The sequence below is a fragment of the Dermochelys coriacea genome, chromosome 5 (assembly GCF_009764565.3).
Source record: "Dermochelys coriacea isolate rDerCor1 chromosome 5, rDerCor1.pri.v4, whole genome shotgun sequence".
Lineage (NCBI taxonomy): Eukaryota > Metazoa > Chordata > Testudines > Dermochelyidae > Dermochelys > Dermochelys coriacea.
Genome location: NC_050072.1, coordinates 97,966,973 through 97,981,434, shown reverse-complemented (window position 1 = coordinate 97,981,434; position 14,462 = coordinate 97,966,973). Strand labels below are relative to the sequence as shown.

The 14,462-nt window shown below is 40.9% G+C and overlaps 1 protein-coding gene across 1 annotated transcript in view; it reads right to left on the bottom strand.

The window, feature by feature from the left end:
• Positions 1–10,603: 10,603 nt before the first annotated feature.
• Positions 10,604–14,462, bottom strand: part of TRPM6 (transient receptor potential cation channel subfamily M member 6) — a 134,632-nt gene continuing 130,773 nt past the window's right edge. The window contains exons 38-39 of the mRNA XM_043515092.1: positions 12,021–12,127; positions 10,604–10,728 (exon numbers count right to left, since the gene is read on the bottom strand). Of these exons, the coding sequence (XP_043371027.1) occupies positions 10,604–10,728; positions 12,021–12,127 (232 nt within the window). The remainder of the gene's footprint in view (positions 10,729–12,020; positions 12,128–14,462) is intronic.

The following is a 14,462-nucleotide window of genomic DNA, read 5'->3' as shown; positions in this document are numbered from 1 at the left end:
TCTCATAGTACTTTGAAAGGAATGTTGGATAAGCAGGCACAAACTGGACAGGATGTAGTAGTTCAGACACCAGCTGGGCGATTAGCTAAAGCGGTATATGTCCTTAATTGGTTGCAACCTAGTAGTGCTGATAACAATCATGTTCCAATGCAAAGACATCTAGGAAGTATTGGGATAGCACATGAGCAGAAGAAACCTAAGGTGAAATGGTTTGGTTATGCCTCTCAACAATGGAAGGGGCCAGCACAATTGCTAACCTGGGGACGGGGTTATGCTTGTGTCTCCCTTGATGAAGGTCCTCGGTGGATACCTGCTAAGTGGGTGCGGCCGTGGCTACAGCAACCTCGCTCGCCCTTGAACCCGGCGCCTGGAGAACAAGGTCCCGCGCTTGGAGAGGGAGCATCAGAGGAGGTTGTGCTTGCGGCCATATCCTGTTTATTTCCAGAATGAGGATGTGGGTTATCGATATTGTTATAGTGTTATTGCTTGGGTTACAGGGGGGGCTCCTTGTACCCCTACGCGTGCGAATGACATATAACCTATGGGAACGTCTAGCATTGATAGCCAATGTCACACACTTTTGTTTGTCTGATTCTGTGGCAGCCGGGGAACTACTGGGCACTTGTCTTGTGCCCATATGTCATCATCCCGAAGAAATTGGCAGTCACACCATGCTTGCAGCTTATGCCAATTTGTCTTCACAGTATTCGAATATGGCAAATTGAGGCCCTGCCAATTACTCCTTGCCCCCTGGGGCCCTATCTTTACATACCCCGTACCCAGCCGGGGCAGATAATGTAACGTGTGCGCGAGTGGTTAATTGCACATGCGCAAAAGTACCCATGGGCTGCCAAACCGTAAGTGCCCCCCTTTTGAATTGTACTAAGGCGGTTAATGTTTCTTTTAATGATGGACATATTATTTTGCCGTCTGGTTGGTTTTTTACCTGCGGCGCACGAACCTTTAGTTATATTCCTGCTAATCTAAGTCATAATACCTTGTGCTGTCTTAGCCGAATGACCCTTTTGTTGCCCGGAAAGAATCAGCAGCGAAATCGGCGAAGCACGGCCCTGCAAAATACGTGTTCCGCCGATGTTACCTTATATAGTCACTCAGAATATTTGGCTTTGCTGAATGCTGTTGCAGGCATTCCTGGCTTTTCAACGTATTATACGGTACAAACCTTGAATGCATTAGCTTGTTTTGCTGTTAAAGCGCTTAATGCTACATCACAGGCAATTGCTCTTTTAAGTATGGAACAACAGGAATTAAGAGATGCCATTTTAGATAATCGAGCTGCGATTGATTTTCTATTGCTTAAGCATCATATGGGATGTGAATCTTTTAAACACATGTGTTGTTTTAATCTTACGGATAATAGCCGATCCATTGAAGAGCATCTGGATGAGTTAACTTCCCTCACTGAGCACATTCGTCAGGATACCGGGTTTGTGGGATTTTGGGATTGGCTTACAGGGTGGTTGCCTTCTTTGGGGTGGCTTCGGCAATTATTTGGAATTATAGTTTTTGTATGTATTGGCCTTATTTGCCTATGTTGCAGTTTGCAATGTCTCCCCTCCTTGTTCAATATGTTCCGTGAAATGCATCGCTCCGCTCCGGTTGGGTCGCCCCTGCTGATGAATGAAAATTGGATGGAACTATGCAAGTAGCCGGTGGTTCGTGTGTCATGTAATAATAAGGGGGGAGATGTGGGAACATGGTGTATTTGTGAGCTAGTTGGGAGCGCAGTGAATTTTTAATGAACTTTTGGTGAACTATTGAGAGGTAGCTACAGGCTGACCCATTTGCAGCGTTTTTTGCCCCTGGTGTTACTATTATGGAAAATGCTTTTAATTTAGAGAAATTAGTGTGTTGGAGTATTAAACAGTTTAATCTAATTTTTGAAATATTAACTGAATTATTAATCGATGTAGATAGCATTTGCCATGCAGTTTTATATAATAGTGCTGCAATTGAATTTTTGTTATTAGCACATGGACACGGATGTGAAGATTTTGAGGGTATGTGTTGTGTTAATTTGTCAGATCATTCTCACTCTGTTCATGAGTTACTTGCAAAATTAGAACAAAATATGAACAACATCATTATAGCACACCCTTTTATTAATTGGTATCTGTATTGGTATAATTTGTTTGTGTGGTCTATATATAGTTCAATGTATGCGTTGGGGAATGCCACGGATGATTCAAGCTGCTTTTAAACAAAAAGGGGGAGATGTGGGAAATGCTGAGTATCAGATGTTTTAGAAATGTGTACCAAGTAATGGAAAAGAACAGAACAAGAGTCGGGGGCTGCGGGTAACAAGTTGAAGGACAAGGCCAGAAAATTTTGGCTGAACTGAGGACTAAACTTTGGCTGAACTAAGGACTAATGATATAAGCAGCACCTGAGAGTCTTTACCACCACAAGATAATGGAACCCAAAGATAAGAATGATGAGAACTTTGGGTGATAAACAACAGAACAGGAATAAACAAGTGCTGTATATATATGGCTGTGGGAAGGGAAATAAAGTGCTTTTTACCAGCAACTGTTTCAGTTGTCCTGTAAGCCAGCCTGCTAGCAGCAACAGGAGCTACACCTTTAGGAACAGGTTGGGGGCATGTTACAGGTTTAGTTTGAAGAAGCCTCAGAAAGGTGTGTGAAAGATGTTACCTATGTGTTCAGAAAGAAGAAGATCCTACCTGTGCAACCTCTAAAAAGGTCAGCATTTGCCCTTGGCCCCACAAATAAGGTAGGCATTTGACCACCATCTTCCCCACTTTGTGGATTGCTCTGTGGCTTAGGTGAGAGGTAGGTGCCCAGATGCCAAGAGGAAGGCAGCAGTGTGCGTGTTCAGAGGCAGAAACCTAGGTCCTAAAGGAATTTTTACCCTGAAAATTTAGGTGCTGAGTGAGTTTAGGTGCCTACAGGGTTCAGCGGGAGTTTTGTGGACCGCAGTAGAGCCTAAAACTGGGACTTTAGGCACTTAAGTACCTTTGCGCATCTGGACCTAGTCAACTATAGCATTGTCGAAGAGATCACAAGTAGGAAAATGCTAAGGTACTTTGCTAATCCTACGGTTGGTGGTGGTCTCACAGTTACGCTACAGCTGCTGATAGAAACCAAGAGGTTCCAGACAACCAGTTCCCAGCTCTTGCAGTAGACTGTACTCTCTCCACACTAATACCGTATTTCAGTATGTCTGTTTCTTTCACCTGAATTCAATATCTTGTCTCCTAGTTCTTTGATACAATGTATTTACCATAGTAAATTGCCAGTATTAATGGTGGGGTCACCATTGCTTTATCTGCTTGTTCCAATCCCAGAGGCATGTTAGCATGACACAAGTGTTCTGTGTCGGAATTATACAGAAGCCAATACTCTTTAATTTAACATTCTCTTAATCCCTTTGTTGTGCATAGCCCAGATCACAGAGGCAACACACACAGTTGGCCATAGCTCAGCAGGATTACAGGCTTATTCCTGAAAGCTAAGAGTAGAATGGCTATGGAAGTCAAAGTCCACTTTCTGATTCTTGCTCTCCCTGCTCTCCCCTCGCCCCGGCCTACCAGTTGTGGTTGCATCAGACTGGCAAGGCACTGTCAAGACTCAGCATTGACCCTGTTCTGGGAGAGACTGAGAAATGGAAGGTTTTAGCTTCCTAACTAAATCCCTGACACAAAAAGCATGTCAAAAGCTTTCTTTGCTGGAAATGAGTAGCTGATTTTGTTTGTTTTGTTCTTTTCTTTTTTTTTAAAACTCTTCAGGGTGTTTTGTCACATGGCTACATGATACAATCTGGAGGAAAATCATTTATTTTTAATGTTTGGAGAGAGAGAACAAATAAACTAATGCCAACTAGGCACACCAAGTTTTCCTTCCCCGTAACAATATGTCTACACTGCAATTAGACATTTGCAGCTAGCCCGTACCAGTGCCACAGGGCTCAGGCTAAGGGTATGTTTAATTGCAGTGTAGATGTTTCCAGGAACACTCCCACAGCACAGGGTCCTTAGATTCCTGAAGACCATGTCAAGGCACAAATTGAAATACCTCTTTGCATATCCCTTCTAAGAACAAAAAACAGACTTAAAGCCAGATTCTCTCCTGGTGTAAATTAGCGTAACTAATTGACTTCAATGGCACTCCAGTGATTTATATCAACTGAGATTCTGGCCCAAAGGTGTTTGTTTATACCAAATGTTTTATTTTCCACTCACGCTACAGCTCCAGAACTATGGTTTAGGAATCAAGCAGTCACTTCAAATTAATTCATGTTTGATTTATAACAGCTTCTTCTTTTAGAAAACGATTACCAAGATTTTTACGTATTAAAAATATATGCAGATAAAGTGTAAAATCAGAGGCTTATTTTATGAACTGAGCTGTATTCACTAGCCCTGATTGTGACTAAAAAGACAGTGGAATTCTAATGGGAACAGAGTTTCCACTTTTTTAGATGGCGCAGGCACCACATGTGTGTAAAGAAGAATTACTATAATGGGGAAAAAAAGAATTAAAAGGCACATGACAGACAGAGAAATAAAATCTACTTATTATTTCAAGGTTAAATTCCCAAGTAAAAAATAACTTCCCATTATTTTCTGTATGTAGCTTGCTGACTGTTTCCATTACCTTTAAGAAACATGTTCTGTGGTTGTACATTTATCAATGAAGAAACTGTTTTTATTTGTTTTCAGAACAGGATAAACCAGACCAACAAAATCACAAAAACCCTAAGCACGTTCATAGGAAATTATATATTTTATACCCCTCCTATCTTTTTTCACCAAGAAGAAGTCACTGACTATGCCATGACCATTACAAAAGCACATGAGAATAGACTGCCTGAGAATGAGGTCTGAAACCTTTAAACTTCCCATATGTTTAAGCAAAAGTATCCAAGGCAATGGCTGCTGAGATTAGTGTACCATTTAGCTTTGAGTAATCTTAATTTACTTCCTTACCCCAATAAAGGTCTTTCACTCACATTTTTGATATGTGCCTATAAATTCTTTGGTTCTGATTTTAAAAAAATGCTTCTATGTAATGAATTCCTATGTAGGGCCAAATCCTCCTTCTGAGTGAGTAAGGTGAGTTGGATTTGGCCCTGAGCCCACAAGCCAGGTAAACACTCTCCCAAATGTGTTTTTAATCTAAAACAAATCTTGAAATTTAAAATCAGACACTTCTGAGCCTTGACATGAATTATTTACTCTGCAGTGATTGCCACTAAGTAAACAGAGAAAAAGCCCAATCCTGCATACCCTTTGTGCACATGAATGATCTTTGTTAATAATGGGCCTGACTCTGTCCCAATTGAAGTCAATAGGAGTGTTGACATTGATTTCAATGGGACAACATTAGCAGGAATTTGCAGAATCTCAAAAATAGTTGATATTGACACTGAGGATTAAAGAAAAAAAATTCTCTAATTTTTCTTATTACAATTTACAATGCACTATAAAAGAGACAGAAAATGACATTTTTAGTCAAAATATCAGATTTAAAACTATATGAAATGGAAATCAGCCCTTCTCAAATGTGTATTTTAAGTTAAGGTAAAAGTAATTAACAGCTATAGCTATCGAAAATTCACTACAGTGCATTGTGCATACATGGAAAAGATGAGTACTATGTTGGAACTGCAGCCTGAAACAGTTGCAAAGGCAGGCACCATATTGCAGTTATAGCATTAGAGATTAAGCAGAGTTTGACATTGTACGTGTTCAGATTAACTGCCTTTAAAAACATCTGTGATTTTCTTGGGCACTGTTAAAAGAATCCATGGTTACTTTGATATATATTTACATGGGCACGCATGTACATTGGAAAAGTAATGTGAAAATAATAAGCAAGTAACAATTTGCAGTTCACATAATTATAACTACTCATGAGAATTACTGCAATTTTCAGAAGCCACAAATTCTTAAGAGGACAACAACTATTGTTTAAACAGTGTCATAACTAAGTCAAGGTTAAATACGTTGTAAGACGATTTTAAAGACTTCTATGTAATCTTAAAAAGGCACTGGAAAGTCAGTTAGGCCCAAATTATGGCATCGATTCAGGAAAGTATCCCTATTCAAGATGCACTTACACATGTGCCTAACTCTAAGGAATTAATTGAATTGATCTTAAACACATGTTTAAAATATGGATGGGCTTAAGCAGTTTCCTAAATTAGAGCCTAAAATAACAGCTGCTGCAAGATTCTTGTATAGATGATTTCAGCCATTTTGTCAACAAGGGGAGCAAAAGTTTAATGAACTTGATGACGGGCAAGTAAACAATCTATTAACATGTTGAGTTGTTCAGAGGAAACAAAGGGAAGTCCATTTTTGTCAAATGGGAAACAACAAACCTGGTAAGGAGAGAGAGGCAATAGAAATTGGAAAATATTACAGAGTATAAAATCTTTAAAATAATAATAATTATTATCGTTATTACTATACAGTGTCCCTTTATGCTTTCAAGGATCAAAAAATATGTGCTGAAAATAGTGTAGGGGGTTATTTCTATGTCTAATATATTTAAGCACTAGAAATAATTAACTTCCAAGATATTTTATTACTCCAAGCAAAGAATTTATATGTAACCCTTCTGCCAGGTGGAGCCGGCAGCAACTAGGGCTGGGTTCAATATTTAGGAGTTCCTTTCCAATAATACAACACAGAACCGGCTCAAGCCCCCACCCAGTAATCTGGGAAAATTATACACCATCCCTGGGCACCTCTGAAAGGCAATACTTCCCCACTCACAAGCACAGAGTCATAAGAACATAAGAATGGCCATACTGGGTCAGACCATAGGTCCATCCAGCCCAGTATCCTGTCTACCAACAGTGGCCAATGCCAGGTGCCCCAGAGGGAGTGAACCTAACAGGTAATGATCTAGTGATCTCTCTCCTGCCATCCATCTCCAGCCTCTGACAAACAGAGGCTAGGGATACCATTCCTTAACCATCCTAGCTAATAGCCATTAATGGACTTAACCTCCATGCATTTATCCAGTTCTCTTTTAAACCCTGTTATAGTTCTAGCCTTCACAACCTCCTCAGGCAAGGAGTTCCACAGGTTGACTGTGCACTGAGTGAAGAAGAACTTCCTTTTATTTGTTTTAAACCTGCTACCCATTAATTTCATTTGGTGGCCCCTAGTTCTTATATTATGGGAACAAGTAAATAACTTTTCCTTATTCACTTTCTCCATACCACTCATGATATTATATACCTCTATCATATCCCCCTTTAGTTTCCTCTTATCCACACTGAAAAGTCCTAGCCTCTTTAATCTCTCCTCATATGGGACCCGTTCCAAACCCCTAATCATTTTAGTTGCCCTTTTCTGAACCTTTTCTAATGCCAGTATATCTTTTTTTAGATGAGGGGACCACATCTGTATGCAGCATTCAAGATGTGGGCGTACCAGGGATTTATATAAGGGCAATAAGATATTCTCCGTCTTATTCTCTATCCCTTTTTTAATGATTCCTAACATCCCATTTGCTGAAACAAAAAGCACAGAAAAGAAACTTTTAAAGACAGGAGGGAAGTCACACAACATTAATTAGGAAAAATGCTGCAAGCAGGATTCATAAACCTAAAACTGTGAGCCGGAAACCCACCCCAGGGTGCGTGGAGTGGTGTCTTCTGCCTCTTGTTCTTGAGTTCTACAACCAAAGTTCCTTTATTGTGTCCCTCTCTGCTCCCTCACCATATCGCACTCACAGTGGTTGTCCTTGGTCAGTGAGGACCCAGAGTTCAGAGGTGCATCTGTGAGAGTTCACCTCCCAGCCAGGAAATAAGGCACCTGACTTATTCCGCCATCTGAGCACTTGCTCTGGCTGGCCACCCTGCCAGATACTCTTCCTTGCTGCCTAGCCAGCCGACTGCTTGCCGCTCCCACCAACCACTTGTCAGTTCACCGCTCCCGCCGGCCGCTCCTCAGTCACCTTCTGCTGACACCTGCCTCTCTGGTGTGACCTCTGCAGGTTAGTATCTTAGTGATTGTCAGCTCTTATGCTGGACAGAAATACTGTCCCACCACAAGTGATTTCAGCTCTTTTGAGCACTTAAAATAACAAAAGGCTCCTAATGGAGCCTATTTAGCTCTATCTAAACAGTGGGGAGGAACAGGTTAAATCAGATCGGGAACCCTTAGGGAGAGTCCCCACCGCCTTGCTGGGACACCTGTCCCCAACCCTCTTACTTTCACCGGGTTCTGGCATTCGAGCCCCGGGCTTACCAAGGTCCTTTCAGCTGAGGGTGACCCCCGCATTCAGGACAGGTTAAGCACAGTTCTGCTCCCCTTTATTCATACAATACAACAACACTGATAATTTTTCACTACTCCTGTGTTTAGTACTAAAGTGATTTGCAACCCAACACCAGCCAAAGTTGATCACTTTGAGCAACACCACTCTATCTGCTGGATATCTATGCAGAGCTGGTTCATGTAAATACAGTTTGCTCCTGAAGTCTCTCTCCCCACAGGAGAAACTCATTCAGACCCTGCTTACATCTACATATACATTCTCTAAATGTACCAAATTCATGTCAATACATAGCGGGGCACAATGGTGCTCTCAGTTAAAGTAATGGGAGTTTTGTCACTGACTGCAATTGCAGCAAGATTGAGCCCAGTAAATGAAAAACACTGGATTCCAGAGTGAAATCCTGAACCTATTGAAGTCAATGACATAATTCCTTTTGATTTCAATGGAGCTAGGATATTATCTCAGGTAGCTTAGCTATGCACTGACCTGTAATGGTCTGCTTCAGTGAATTATTTAGAGAGATATGCTGTCTGAAAGGAAACAAAATTACTAGTGCAATCACGCGACATTATAATATTCTTCCACAGAGTCAACTAGAGTGTCTTTGTTCACAACTCTCAGACACTCAAAGTCTCATGATGACTTCTGCAATGAGTGGTTCAGCAGCTACAAAATATAGTATAGAGAAAAATAGAAATGTAAGATTCATTTTTTTGAAGTTTCCTATCCCTTTAAGTTCCAAAATTTGGCATTTCTAGCATCAACTATTTACTACAAAAAGAAGAAATCAGCTTGCGCAAGATTTGGAATTTGATTGGAGGTGTTAAAGATATTACATAGTGCAACACTGGGGTCACTACGGCACCAATCCTCCAAAACGTGCTTATTTGTACCTCCTGCTTTGAGTAGTTCCATTAAAATTACAGTCACAATTTAAGCACATGCATAAATCTTTGATCTACCACTGGATCTCAGTAGGAAAGAGTGAAAAGAAAATGTATCTCTACACCTACTCAATCACACTTTGGGAGAAAAGCCAAGTACCTACAACTAAATTCAACTAAACACCCAAGCAAGTGTAATTTTATATTATTCATTAGGTTATTTCAATTTTCTATTGTATTTTAAAACTTAAAGAATTGAGAGGGCTTTTTTTTTCAAATTACAGACATTTTCAAGAAAGACAAAATGCTATTTAAAAACTGAAACATTTTGGTTGTAAAGAGTATAGTGCTTTTGCAGCGGATGAATTCGTCTTCTGACCTAGTCACATTTGGAAAGACATTCAGTTTCATTACACCTCCAGTTTTCACTTTAATGGGATTTTTGGGGTGTGAAAAGAATGCAGGAATGGGCCCTCATTGCACGGTGCAGTCCTCTCCCAAGCTCACAGAATGAGGACTTTTGTTTACATGACTTTTAAATTCTTGAGCCCAGAGACTCAAGAGGTATTTCAGCATTTAAATCCCATGGGATTTAGGCACCTAGATACATTGGAGAATATTTATCGTTGTTCTCACATGGCCCATCACTGCATCCAAACTACACTACAGAATCACCAAAAAACATTTTCCCAATTTTCTCCACACTGAACACACTGGGGCCATGTATATGGCTATAGAGCTATTTATGCATATGCATACATACATTATTTTACTGAAAGCAGGGCTCAGGTAAGGTAGCAGGGAAATAAGCACCATATCATTCCTACTTGGGGAAATACATCTTTAAAAAAACAGCCCCATTTATTTTCCAAAATAAACACCGTTCAGCTTCATATCATATGTCCAGCTAAGGCATTGAATTATAAATGAATTTTATTAGCAGGTAAGGCAGCCCCCTGTTCCAGTCTTTGTACTAAGCAGTATTACAACAAAGTACAAAAATCTTCAGTGCACTGAAAATAAAGAATTTCCTTTGGAAAACATGTGTCCCATTTACCTGTAGGATATCACTCTTGTGCATTTATGGGTATGTCTATACTGTAATCAAAGGGTGTGATTATAGCTTGAGTACACATAATCTAGCTATCTTGGGTCTCAGAACAGTTAACCCACAGTAGCGTGAGCTTCCCCCACGAATAATTACCCAGGGTTCTAGGCAGGCTCATACAAACCACACTGAAACTCCTGCTGCCACAACTTCACTGTTACGGGACCTGACCTACATTAAAGCTAGCTCAGGAATGCCTACTTGACCTACAGTCAGACCCTGTGGTTACAGTATAGACATACCCTAGATTTTGTCCTTTCAGACTGACAGATGGCAAAACTAAGTAAGGAGTGTTTTCAAGTGTTCAAAAGGCCAAAAGTCATCGTGCTTGATCACAGACGGGTGTAATTTTCCAGAAGCTTGTCATCGGTAGCAACAGCACTCTCTGCTCCTGCCTCTGTCTCCACTTTGACAGTTGGACTGAGCCTTGCAGGGGTGTAGTCATTTCTTCTCATATCTGTGGGGAAAACAAATTCAGTGACATGAAAAGTAACTGTTTGAAGAATATACACAGATTATGCAAAAGCCAGATCCTGAGGGTGAGAGTAAGGGGCACGTTAACCCTATATTGTGCTAGGGTGACCAGACAGCAAATGTGAAAAACCAGGACAGGGGGTAGGGAGTAATAGGACCCTATATAAGAAAAAAAAACCAAAATCGGGACTGTCCCTATAAAATTGTGACATCTGGTCACCGTATATTGTGCATTGCGGGAGAGGGAAATGCTGCACTGACCTGACTCTTTCTAAGAGAAGTCAGACCAGAGTGAGAGGAGATGCACTAGAGGAGGATAGGCAGAGGGGGTGGGGAACTTACACAAATGTATTTTCCACTGTCCTACACTACTAGTTAATCATTTGCCAGTCCTGCCCCTTCCTCCCGCATCCCAATATCCATTGGCCACAGAGGCAAGCAACCCTATTCAGAATGAGGCAGCTATTGAAATCAGAGTATTTTTCATTAGAAAAAAAATACATAGATAGCAATTCTCCGTCTTTCATCTGACCCCATATTACAACACTTTTCACCCAGAACTGCAATTATTTTTGACACATAAAACAGATCTGATCTACATCACAATGAAAAGTACATTTCTAACAAATATAATTTATGTGATAGGTGGTTCCAAATACATAGAAAGCAAAAGCTGTGATATATGGAGTCAAGTTTGAAGACAACATCGGCAAGCAGAGAAAGACTCATGGAGATCTCTCTGTGGGCTGCTGCATTGCTGATTTTTATGGATTTTCTCAGACCCTTATTTAAACACTAAAAATTATTGCTGTGGTAACTATAGTGATCCCACTGGAAAGTGATCTATTATTTTACATGGAGAAGAAAATAATTTAATGTGAGTTTAATGGTAGGGGTTCACATCATGAACTCCAGACCTCTGATTGATGGCTTCTAATTTAAAAATGATAGCCAGGCAAAAGAAAAAGGGAAGTTGAGTGCCGATCAGTGCAGCGCAGCTTCATCTGTGCATGCAAAGGGTGCTCCTGATCATGAGCTTTACTGAGGAAAAAGATAACCTGTCAGTGTTACTTAATCACAACTCACCAGAGTTCTAAGTCAATACCTGTTCTTAGTCATTTCAAGACCTTTTTTATTTTGGAATTACAAAAAGTTAGACATGGACTGGAAATAAGACACAACAGTATGTCCAATATGCCACCCATACCAGCTTCTACAGAACTCTGTTCTTAAAATGGATTTGCTCAGGAACATATAAAAGCTTACAGTTCATACCAGGAAGTTTCAGCTTCCTGCAGCAGGAGTTACAACAATGCTTTGTAATGAAGTTTTTAATTGCATGTTCCCCTAGGTTTGCTGGTCCAAACACCATCCCTCCAGATCTGGAAGAAATGACAGAATATCAGTGAGCTGAAAGTTAAAGAAAGGATGTGCTTTATAAATTATCCCCTGGAATTCTACTCTTTAGAATGTAGTGAAGTTGTTTCAGGGATAAGTTATTCAGTGAGACCATTTTTTCTATGTAGCAATCCAAAGTACAGCCAAACCCTTTTAAATAAATGGGGTCAAACCTTGTCTCCAGTGCACAACTGGGAAGATTAATGAAGTTATCCTCCTTCAACTCAGCCCATGGAGGAGTATCAGATTACTCCCTGGCTAATACTGTAACCTCAGAGGTCCAGCACTACTAATGGCCACTGTGCTCTGTCTCTACTGGGGAGGGAATCCCTTTTGAATCTACTCAGTCCCCACTGAAACCCTCTTGACAGAATTGTGATCTATGATGCTCAGGGGGCATGGGATCCTGGTGTGGACCTCCCTCCACCTACCCCACAACAGGACCAGCATGGTTGTGCTGCACCAAGTATTCTCCAGGCCTACAGAATGAATAAGATTGTGGGAGACATTAGGGTATAAACCAGAGCTACCAAAGAGGTGAAATTCAATGGAACTATGACCTGATTTAGGAACAGATCATTTAAACAAATACAGTTCCAGCGTTTGAAAACAGAAAGAAATTTTCTAAAACAAGCAGAGCTCTATTTACACCAACACCTATTAAGAATACAGTGCGTTGCTAATAAACAAGGCTCTTCAATTATCTGCTTCCAACTGTACTCATTTCTGTATTCCTACACTTTCTGAGAAATTCATCAATGTAACCAAATTCATTTGTGGAAGCATACAGCATATTCTGGATGAAGCTGACAAAATAACAAATAGAGTAAGATAAACCAGACATGTATTAGAAGAACTGCATAATTATAACAGATTCTTAATGTTGTTTGAAAGATCAGTGTTCATTAATTTTAATATTTCTCCACCATTATTCTCAAGGATTTAATTGACATTCTAGACATCATGGAACAGAGCACACAAGGAACACTTCCAAAGAAACTTTATGAAAGCTAATATTTTATTTTAATGACATGCAGAGTGGAAACAACACATTTTAAAATCTGAAATCAATTATAGCTCAGAAAAGCAAACTTGAAAAAAAGAATCTGACTCTCACAAATCTCTACTCTCCACACAAAAACACATCAATCACCTCCAATGAGAGCAGCTTTCAAAAAGGGCATGGACAAAAATTGACTTTTCCCATATATATATAGTGAATCCCCATTTCCCCTGGAGAGAAGTACAGTGAAGAAACACCAGACCTAGAATGGAAGGCCTGATAACAACTTAATGTCTGGCTGAGTAGCAGAGACTGTTCCCTGGCTCATTCAAGGAAATAACACAACTAGGACTAGTTCTAGTGTCCTCTATAGCTCCTTAGTACCACAGAAATAGAGTAGAAGCTGCAAGCTATTAAAGTGCCATCAAAGCACTTTGAATAACATGGCATGTGGTAGTCACTTTTGGTCCAATTTGGTAAAGTGCCAACAAGTTGCAGTCATAGGGCTTGTTTTTTTATTGCCAAAAACTGCCTTTTGGTGACAAACAGCATGAGCGTATACATTACAATGGGACTTTTGTCACGAAAAATGCCCAGTTTTGGCGACAAAAAACTTCCACCCCTACGAGAGACTTTTGTCTTTCCTCCTCCTTTATTGTCGACAGAGAGCCCGTGTAGACACTGCTGATTGTTTTGTCGACAGAACTGGCTGCCGCCTGTATCCCACAATGCCTGCCCTGATTGCTCTGCTGAGTGTTTTGATCTCTGCTGCCCTGCAGGCATGCGCTCCTCCCCTTTCAAAGCTGCGGGAAGTAGCTGTGTGCTGCTCCCTTTGGGGAACAAAGAGCAAATCATTGGAACGCTCCTGTTCTGCCCTGCACTAGGAACACAGCAGCAGACAGACTGCTGCTGCAGGGAAGGGGGACAGACTGCCATACTGCTTTGCCCTTCCTCAGCATCGAGAGCTCACAGAGCTACTCATGATGCTGCTCTCGGCAGCTGAGGGGGCTGTGGGAGAACTCGGAGAGAATCTCAAGATGCGCAGCGATCAGCTCTTCCCTCCCACAACACTGCACAGTGGGATACATACCCACAGAGCATTGCTCACCCTCTCGACGATAGTGTCCCCAACATGGACATGATCTGTCAACAGTGGGAGCAAGTGTGAACACCCTTTGGCGATTTTTGTTTTGTCGACTTGTGGGTGTCGACATAAGTTTTGTCAACAAAACTTGGTAGGGTAGACAAGCCCTTAGGCACTCTTGTAAGTAAAGCAGCATGCCTGTGCTCATGCAGTGTGACTCTGTCCCCCGCAG